This window comes from Humulus lupulus, chromosome X (genome assembly GCF_963169125.1).
Source record: "Humulus lupulus chromosome X, drHumLupu1.1, whole genome shotgun sequence".
In the NCBI taxonomy this organism is placed as follows: domain Eukaryota; kingdom Viridiplantae; phylum Streptophyta; class Magnoliopsida; order Rosales; family Cannabaceae; genus Humulus; species Humulus lupulus.
The window spans coordinates 244,973,103-244,983,535 of NC_084802.1; the positions used below are offsets into that span (position 1 = coordinate 244,973,103).

The following is a 10,433-nucleotide window of genomic DNA, read 5'->3' on the forward strand; positions in this document are numbered from 1 at the left end:
TTGCCCGCTGGTTACCACGTTCCCGGGGGCAAATAGCTTAGTGTGAATGACCCCCCAAAGCTCCGTGTCATCGGGACTCAGGGGCACGGGATGACATTAAAGTTACTTTCAAGGACATTCAGCCTAGAAGCCAACACTAAACGTCTTAAGTGTAGAGCACTAAGGAAGAACCCTACAGTACAGGACCTCCTAAAGCACAAGTCGTTGGAACTCGGGGGTGTATGATAGTCGAGTGAGTGCCCTCACTTGACACCGCGTCAAAGTTACTCTTATAACCTCAAGCCTAAGATGAAACACTAAATGCGTAGGGCCGCATCCTGAGTCGTTGGAACTCGGGGACGTAGGGCCGCGTCGAGTAACCACTTGACCTAGCGTTAAAGTTACTCTCAAGGACCGCAAGCCTACAGAGAAACACTAAACGCGTGAAAATTTCCTAAATACAAAGAGAAGTCGATAAAAACTCGAGTCTTAAAGACTCAAGCACAAGAGCCGAATCAGCGTCTTAGGACTCTCACGAGTATAGTAAGCTGAATTAGCCAAGTCCGTGTTGCATATTTGTTAAAGGTTAAGATTGGCAATAATAATGCAATCATGGCAGTAAAGTAGTGTAAGCTGCATAAGTTTAAATGGAAAATAGTTACAACAGTGCTCAGGGGCTAGAGCGTTGATTGCTTATACCCCAATGAACGATGGCACGCTCCTCGCGGATGAGTCGACCCATCTCCTGCGGAGTGGAGGACAAAATGGGAGAATTTGCGGATGAGTCGACCCATCTCTTGCGTCAGATTGATCTCGTACTGACAAAACCACGTGGCGTGCATGGTCGTCATCTCGCCAAGAGGCATGAAACCTTGAGGATGTCTCTTCCTCCTCGGATTGCGGAGGAACACATTGATGAGGTCCTGGTAGTCTTGATACTCCTCCTCAAACCAACGACGCCCTAAGACTTGGCCACACTCAAGAAGCGAGGGAGAAATATCACTAATAGATATATTAAACATTCAAATATTATATTTAAACACGAATCTGTTTTAAGATTGTAGGATAAACATAACGTATACAATACTTGAATAAACGCTAAATACAATATTTATATCTACTAAATTAGATATACATAAATATTATAATTATAAATGACTATAATATAAATAGCAATATTATAATTATAAATAACACAATATAAATAACAATTATAATTAATTTAGACAATAATTATAATGAACAAAATAAAAACCGAAGCCTGCGGCAAAAAATCTAAGATCTCAAAGTAAAAAGGAAAAAATATTTTAGAAATATATGTATATATATATATTAATCTTCACAAGACATACATATTAAAACTAAGATCACTAAAGCTTATTTATAGCTTCTATCTAATACAAATTTTCATTCACAAACATTGTGAGACAACAAAAAAATATTCTATTCATTACTGTTTTTTTCTAACAAAGTATAATTCTCAAATTTTTACACATTGATAGCATAAAAATCATAATTTTAAAAAATTCCCACAATTATTTCATTATTTTTAAGAATTTTGTCAAATATCTTAACAACAGTATTCTCTAACTAGAGTCTAATCACCTATGTCGACTTTTAGCAAAAGACGAAGAGGAAATTCAAAAAACGCAAGAGTCCCGTATATTGGCTTTACTAAAATTACATTTATAAAAAAATCGGCATAAAATTATGAAATAAAAATAGATTACAATTTAGTTTTACAATTAAAAAATAAATAAAAATCACTCACTTCTACAGTTTTATATATGTATAGGGTATTATATAGCATGTTTTGGCTTCGAGGAAATTGTCATCTGCAATTCTTCAGCAGATGAGAAGAGGGGCTCGAGAAGTTGCTGATACCAGTCGAGGACTTCCCAGGTTCTGCTTTCTTTCCAGGAGTCCCACATTCACTAAAGTCTAGAACGCGACACTCGGCCTGCAAAAACAGGGAGAAAAAAAAAGAAAGTTTCAATCCTTGCGTACTGAAAAGTAACTTGGAAAATTAAATTTTTATATAAAACCTAGCACCTTCAATTATTAAGTTTTAACCTAAAAGAAAAACTACAACCTTGAGCTTCTGGTGGTTTGGGTTTTAGTACACGATGTATGCATGTTTGACTAGTCTTACCAAAATATTTTGTGACAATGTTGAACATTTTCCTAGTTGAATGTTGTTCTTTCCCTGTGTGTCACGGTTGACTTTTCCTTTCATTAATGATTTAGGAGTGTCATTTCCTAAAACCACCTGAGCATTGGCATATGCAGCTGCGGTGTGCTCACTTATTTGTTTCATCAATCCAATGGCATCATAGCTTCTGTCTCCAGGGCTCGCGTAATACATATCCTGTAAACGTTTCCACAGAATTTGTCAAAATATTATTTAGCATCGAAGCCAGAAAGTGTATATGATTGATTACCAAGACCTTTTCAATAATACCTCAATAGAGATGTCAGTTTCAACTCTGGGCCCGGCTATAAACGAATTTATGAACCAAGGTGACTTCCATGCTGAAGGGGATTCGATACTTCTTTTAAATGGGGTATCACCAAATCTGAAAATATATATATAAAATGATAACCATATGAACCCTTCAATAACCAAAGAAATCTCATCTTAACCACAAATTAAGGCCCGCCTGAAAATAACAATATATTAAAGAAATGAATGAATCTTACACGCTAAAAGTTTCGACTGTGACATTGCCCCCAGCAGTAGAACCATTCATCTCAGGGAGGGCTGACGAAGAATCATGTTGCCCACATGTCCCTGCTACAGACTGAATTTTGAGTTTCTTTCCACTTAATGAAGGAGAGCCAAAAGACGCAGAAACAATTGCAGGAGATATTGAAGTGACGCCTCGATTTGGTGAAGGATCAAAGTTTTTGAGATGCTGATTTCTTGGGGTTCGAGCTTTGAAATCAACTTGTTTAGGAGAAAATAACAGCATATCATTCATATTATGTTCAGTGAGGACTCCAGAGGGCAATTGGGAAGAGGGACCAGCATCAATCTTGGTCTTATCTTCAATTTCTGATGCTTCTTGCTCCTTATTTTCATGGAGATCACTATCACAGAAAACGATCTCTGTGTTTCTGTCCTGTGAAAATGTCATATTGCTATTCACTTTCTCAGAATCCTGTTCAGAGGCAAGGTTGAAAACATCGGTGTCAGCAGAAATTTTGATACTTGATTTTATAGAAATATCGATATCAATTGGAAATTTTTGAAAAATTCATCGAAATTATAAATAAATTCTTATAATTTAATTTTTATCATAAATGGCTAAATAAATACAAAACATCCGATTATACATACTAAAAAAATACAAAACATTCAATAATGCATAAATAAACATTAGCCATATATATATTAAATATTTAAAAACATCTTCACAATTACATTGCTATACAAATATGACTATTTTACACATTTAATAAAAAAACATCAATACCAAAACACAACACTTAGGGGTTCAAAAGTATTATTCATATGATCTTGATCTAATCAAATCTATACAAATATGACTATTTTACACATATAATAAAAAAACATCAATACCAAAACACAACACTTAGGGGTTCAAAAGTATTATTCGTATGATCTTGATCTAATCAATACTATTATGATATAGAGTTTGAGTACATGTACATGTAACCAAGAATATCATACCAACTAAATTGAGTAGATGAATCATTGCAAAGTCTTGGATATACTAGAGTAATCACTATCACAAGATCCCATTCTATAGTAGCTAGAATCATAAATATTGTTAAAATGTGGTACAAGATTCTCTACAAAGATTACTTATCAATGTTTCTTTGTGTTTTCCACCATATTTTTCTAAATTTTGTAGCATTTCATCAATATTTTATTTTATCAATGTTTCCACAATATTTTGATGGATAAAATTTTACACTAAAAAAATTACAGAACCTCAGAAAATCAGATATTTCGAAAGAAATATTGTCTATAATATCGAATTTTCATCCTTGTTCAGAGGTACGAACCTGACTTTCAGTATATTCACTTGGCTGTGTGATGTTCCTATTACCATGGAAAGCAATATCTAAACGTGAATAATCTTTGGTCAAACTAGAGGTCATGTCAGTCTCCAGCTTTTTGTCCTTTTTTCTATCAGATAATGGTGACAAAAACTCCCGGTGTCGTTTCTTAAAAATGGATGGTGTACCCGTGAATGTTTTAGCAGCACTTTTAAGCACAGCATCAGGACTACCATCATGAGTTGGTGAATCCCATAATCTAAATGGAGTAAGGCAGTTGGAAGGCATCATCAGCTGGCGAATACCAAGTGGACTATATTCTTGCTGCATCTCACTGCCGGACTGTATAAGATCACAACTGAAAAATGGACCATCAAAACCTGGAAAGCGAGGAGGCTCATAACATAGTACTCCTGCATCCCGCTCATCATTGCCCACTTCTGGTCTTGCAACCATGGGACAAGTTTGTGTATCCAAATTTGAGCCAAAACTATTTACAGGAACTAATTTTGAAGGATCCTTCGATGTATCCAATTGCTCTTGCATTCCTGTCATATCCATATCATCATTGCAAGGAGAATTGGCAGAATCATTGGTAAAGATAAATCCATCACGTGAACAAGTGGCATATTCTTGTTGTGGCGCTATAAGCAAATTATTTGAATCACCACCAAATATAAGTGGACCATCATCAACAGACACTGGATCAGGAAAGAACGTTTGAGAGCACGAGGTTCCCATTACATCAGTGCTTGAATGACCAGGTAATTGAGAAGGCACACTTCCACCAGCATCAGATATCTGGATGTTAGATGATTGATGTAGTATTGAATCAGAGCATCCACCAAGATTTCTTGAGGGAAAGCACTCATCATTCATTGCTTCTGAAAATAAAACCCTACAACACTCATCATCAGATATCAACATGTGCTCTGATTTTTCAGAACCCAAGTGCACATTCCCCATGGAAGCAGAAACGGTTAACCCACCAGAAGTCTCTAATGAAACATTAGCTACTTCTTGGCTCTCGCTAGCACCTAAACAATATGATTGCATCCCTGATGATTCCCGTTCCAAATGTCTTGAAGAAATATTAGACATGTCATGTAAATCAAAATGGTAATCCCCACTCATTGAAACTTCAGCATCATTTGAAAAATTTTGCCGAAGATATTTTGTACCACAATCTATGTCATGAGATATTTCTGCTCTGGAAAAAGCAGAATCCTCCAAAGATGGATAATAGGGTTCTGAACAAGATGCTGGACTGGAGTTTGGCAAGTTTCCTGAACCAGATAGTTCAGTAGTCTGAAGTTCCCCTCTCGTATATAATACCACATTGGCCATTTCTCCAGCATTCTGAAAGCGACCAGCGACTATTGAATCTTGACTGCATTCTGAAATCTCCTCTATTTCTGTCTCTCTACAACTATCATCTCCACTAATCTTCAAAGAAGATGAACCAATGGGTTGGCTTTGTTCTCCAACTTGAGGTAAGCCCTGGAACTGTGTAAGCAAGCCTGATTTTAAGTAGGAATCCAGTTTCTTTTTTACAGAACTGTTCCAATGATTTTTTATAGAGTTGTCTGTCCTGCAAACATATAAGAATAGATTTATAAATATTACTCACAATAGTTATGGCAATTGTAAATGGTGGATTAAAACAAAGGTTAATGAAATTAATCTCTAAAGCTTAATATAAAATAAAACAAAACAAGTGAAAAGACCTTAAAATGCCAAAGGCATGGCAGAAATAAGAAAAACAATTTCCGCTTATCAAGTAACCAATGGACATACCTCCCAGGCAGGAACTTCGTTAGCTCTGCCCATTTGTTTCCATATATCTGATGGGCACGAATTAAAGCCAACTCCTCTTCTTGTGTCCATGCCTCTTTATTTATTGCAGGATTAAGATGATTGTGCCACCTTGAAATAGTTTCAGAATGTACGAGTGCAAGTGGAACCATGGAACACACATTTTTTTAATATTTTAAAGAAAAACTAAATTGAGCTAGAAACATATGCAGAGCAGACATCTTGCAGATACTATATATAATTAACACACATACATTGTAGGTAAGTAATACAATATAATTATATAAAAATGTATTTATACAAGTATATATGCACTTCCCTACATAAAGTAACGTTCAAGAAACATAACAATAACAAATATTTATGAAAAAAATTAAACATTCAGTCTTCACCAAAAAGAAACTATATATATACAACAATATTAAAAAAGAGAAGACTGTACCTTTCCCGACATTGCTTACCAATACGTCCAGGTAAATGATTAGCAATAGTAGACCACTTCTTTGGCCCATATTGTTTCACCAATTCAACTATAACCTCATCCTCCTATCACATTTAGAAAAGAGCAATCAGTAAGGTATTGTATAATTTTTCTTCTAAATTTTTTTTTTAAAAAAGAAAAAAGTATGGTAAGTCTGTTGATGTTGGCAACGATCCTACTACGCAGAGGTAACAGCCAATAAACAAGAAAGAGAAACACTGCACCTCTTTAGACCATGGACCTTTGACGAGTTCTGGATTCAAGACCTTCTGCCACCTATGAAGGCATTGTACATCAGTCCGATCCTTGAAACATTCAGCTACAAACAGCCAAAATATACTATTACATTGCAATGAACTTAACGTCACAAAAGTACAAAAGTAACACCACTTAAGAAGACAAAAATTCTGAATATAATGATGAGAAACCCGTGAGAAAGGATGGGATTGTGAGCTTTTCATCCACAAAAGTGGCAAAACTTCAAACAATACAAAGTTCTTGCTAGACAACCTTTTTTTTCTTTTTTTGTAACGAGTCTAACATTGTGAAATGATCCTGAAAATAATTAATCTCAGTCTTGTAGAGGCTATATGTCTATATTTGACACCAACATTTGAGTTTTTCCAACCATTTCTTTCGTCTAAAGCAAATCAACATGTCTCTTGATTTAGCATCATGTATACACGTAGCTACGATTTCTTATAGAGAAACCAATGAAATGGAAAATTTATGAAAACAAAAAGGGGCACGGTAAAGTGGATAACCTATTTTCTTCCAAATTTATAACAGCTTATGAAGACAAACTATATAGGTTCCTTACCAATTTTCTTCCAGTTCTTTCCTTTGAAACGTTGAACTGCCCTCCGCAAAGTCTCATCCTGGACGCATGTAAATTCATCAGATTCACTTTACAATTTAAAATTATGATCATAATGCTAATTAAAACATATGCCTATAAAATTGAAAAACTTAAACCACCAAATCATGATAAAGGGTGGCAGGAGAACATTTCAGATTCACGTGCAGAAGGCTAACATGAGACATCAAAGAAGCGTTTCCTTGATCATCAAAGGCACAAATTATGTATTTATAAATACTCTTAAGCTTAAGCTTGAGAGACCAAGTGAAGCTTTGAAAAATAGAAAGAATAGATTAAAGTGAAAATACTGTGCCTATGCATCTTAAACACATTCATGTAGCATATTAAGCAAGTAACATCATAAAACTACCAAATTTATGCCACAAAACTAGTGACAGAACAACATGAGTAGGTAAGGAGAAAGTGTCACCTAGTAGTAGCCACACACCTCCAAACTATAGTAGAAAAACTGGTAAACAAACTAACAAGTATGCCGACAAATCATGGCATTAACATCAATAAAATTCATTCTTTTTTCTTTCATTTTAAGCGAGAACAAACCCAAGTTGGAATAAAATTCTAAAGCATGGCAAGACATAATAAGGGCGCTGTTTCAACAAAGCACGTTGAAAGCTTTTAACAAAATGGTATGGCTTGAAAAAACTCTAAAAGTAAACAATATTTAAACTAAAAAGAACTAAACTTCAGGATTCTTATTAATTTTGCAAGTTTGTAAGCACAACTACACAATTACCTCTTCAGGCGTCCATTGCCCTTTAGTTGAACGTCTTGTGGGCCCACTAGTCCTCCTACATAAAGAGTTACAAATTGTTAGGTGACCTCCACGCTTTTATAGTTGATATATTATCAAGGAAAGATAGCCACAGTGAAATTTAGAAGAGAAAAAAAATAGAAAACTGAAGGGAAAGATAGAGAGAGAAGATATCCCAATAGTGGGAAAGCTTAATACAACAAACATGCTCAATGTAACTAAAACAATTTAGCTTGATAAAGTAAAGATACAAGTCTTGAGAATGTACATTTTTCTTAATAAATTTTCTTTTTAAAATTTTTAAATGCTAAGCCTCAAATAAATGTTCTAGTAAACATTGTGCAGCAAGAATCTACCACAAGTAGAGGAAGCATATTCATCTCATATTATTCATTAATTGAAAACATTCCAGCAAACTGACAACAAGCTAAAATAAATAAATAAAGAAAATAGATATTTTAAATTGGCATGGCTTGATGATTTAAAATTATTACCCGTTAAGTGCTCGGTTCTTCTGAATATTATTACCAAGCCCATTTGAAGGATTAGTAATTCTCCTGTCACCGTCCATAGTTTCTCAACAGATGGGAAAAGCAGCATACCCCAATTCCTACTCGAAAGCAACTCTTTCCACTATGTGTTATCCAGATCATTATAATTCCAAAATAGTAGCGACAGCAACCTTTTTGAACAACATATCCACACTCTCAGTGAAAAGAAGCATAAAATTTCATATGCAATACAATTATAAAGATACTACCCACAAATAATAAAAAATAATAGACAATAAATAAGTAAACTCAAACATGAAGAATCCGCTATTAAAGTTTACTATATATTAGTTATGACTGAAACACACAACTCACATGCTAGTAACTAGTACTACATTATCTTCTGATAACCCATTCACTAACATTTAAATGAATCTGAAATTTTAAAAAAAAAATTGATAAAACCAATCATCCTCCATAGGACCATATCTGAACATGAAAATTTTAATATTTTATATGAGATTCATAAGTACCCAGAAGAAGATACACACACACACATAAATATATATATGAATTGTGAAAGAATTTTAAACAGGTCAAACACTCAAAAAGAAACAAAATTCTGTCCAGATGAAAACTAAACAAAAATTTCAAATTAAAACATTGGACTTCTCAAAATTCGAAACAAATAGATAGGATGTAATGGAAATTTCTTTGAATAAAATGGAAGAACAAACCACAAAAACCAAGATTTTACCCACTGAACCCAGACAGAGATAATACTTCCCAAATTCAAAGAAAAAAAGTACTACGATCAAATCCAAAATTCATGAAAACGGAAATAGCATAAGTTAAAAACTGGATCGAGTTGAATTTGAAATGAAGGTTAAGAAGATAGTGTCAAACAAAACCCTAAAAAACACACTCACCGAACTGAGCTGCCGATAATAGTATGTAGAGAAACAAAAGAAGGAAAAAGTCAGCGATGCCACCGAGATGGTGCGCATTTGGAGATCCGAAAACGAAGATTTAATGTACAGAGAGAGATCTGTAAACGCAGAGCAAGAATGGAGAGAGAAATGGTCCGGAACTCTATTCAAACATAAAGGGCGGAGAAAGAATTTTCAAACCCTATGGCGTTAAGGATCGAGCATGTTTGCTTTGGACGGCTAAGATGTTGCCATGCTGGCATAGCCACCGTCCATTTCGATGACTTTTTCTTTTTCGTCTTCACTATTTTTTTATTGGAGATTTTAACGGGCAAATTGTTTATTTTATCTTGCTTTTCTTTACTTTGTTTCTCCTTTTCTTGCTTTAATAAGTTTTTACCTTTTTCCAAGGGTATAAATTATCTTTTCTTTTAAAATTGGGATGTTTGCGGCAAAACTTGCTAATTTTATGGGTTTATTACATATATATATATACTGCTAATCAAAAGAATTGGTGGCAAAATTGTCAAACCATTTTGTTGCAGTCATTCAGTTTCGGCTGTTAAAGTGCCAGCTAGGATCACGTCAGTTTATTTGTCCGCGTATTGGTGATATGTTCACAATTAAATGAGGTGTTTATTACCCTTTTTTCTCAATAAATAATAAAAAATATACCAAAAATATTTTTTTTAAAAAAACCTAAACCATATCCGTTCAGCAATGAGCCAAACCAGATCCAAGTTCAAAAATTTCATTGATTTTGTTTAAACAAAGAATACGAGCAACAAGCACAAACCAGATCCGCATTCAAAAATTGTAATCAAACCCCAAAATTTCATTGATTTAAACTCATAAATCTGATAAGAAAATCAACAAAAAAGAAACCCAACCAGTAGAGAGCTTGGGGTAGTCGTGAAGTGTAGATCTCGCTGGAGTTGATGGCAGCATTTGAGCTCGACACCTGACCGAAGCTTGCTACAAAGAAGATGCACTGCTACGAGGCAGAAAAAGAAGAGGACCACGCAGAGCCCCGACTGAGGACCACACCCAGGTCTGGTCCTCCTTGAACGAAAAAAAATGG

At 34.7% G+C, this 10,433-nt stretch overlaps 1 protein-coding gene across 1 annotated transcript; it reads right to left on the reverse strand.

The window, feature by feature from the left end:
* Window positions 1–1,618: 1,618 nt before the first annotated feature.
* Window positions 1,619–9,544, reverse strand: LOC133804656 (transcription factor MYB3R-1-like). The gene is made up of 12 exons (XM_062242797.1): window positions 9,353–9,544; window positions 8,427–8,614; window positions 7,915–7,969; window positions 7,122–7,179; window positions 6,526–6,620; window positions 6,263–6,366; window positions 5,803–5,931; window positions 4,012–5,596; window positions 2,680–3,140; window positions 2,441–2,555; window positions 2,132–2,347; window positions 1,619–1,939 (listed from the first exon to the last, which is right to left on the reverse strand). The coding sequence occupies exons 2-12, from the start codon at window positions 8,501–8,503 to the stop codon at window positions 1,811–1,813; spliced, it is 3,024 nt and encodes a 1,007-aa protein (XP_062098781.1). The 5' UTR covers window positions 8,504–8,614; window positions 9,353–9,544; the 3' UTR covers window positions 1,619–1,810.
* Window positions 9,545–10,433: the final 889 nt, after the last annotated feature.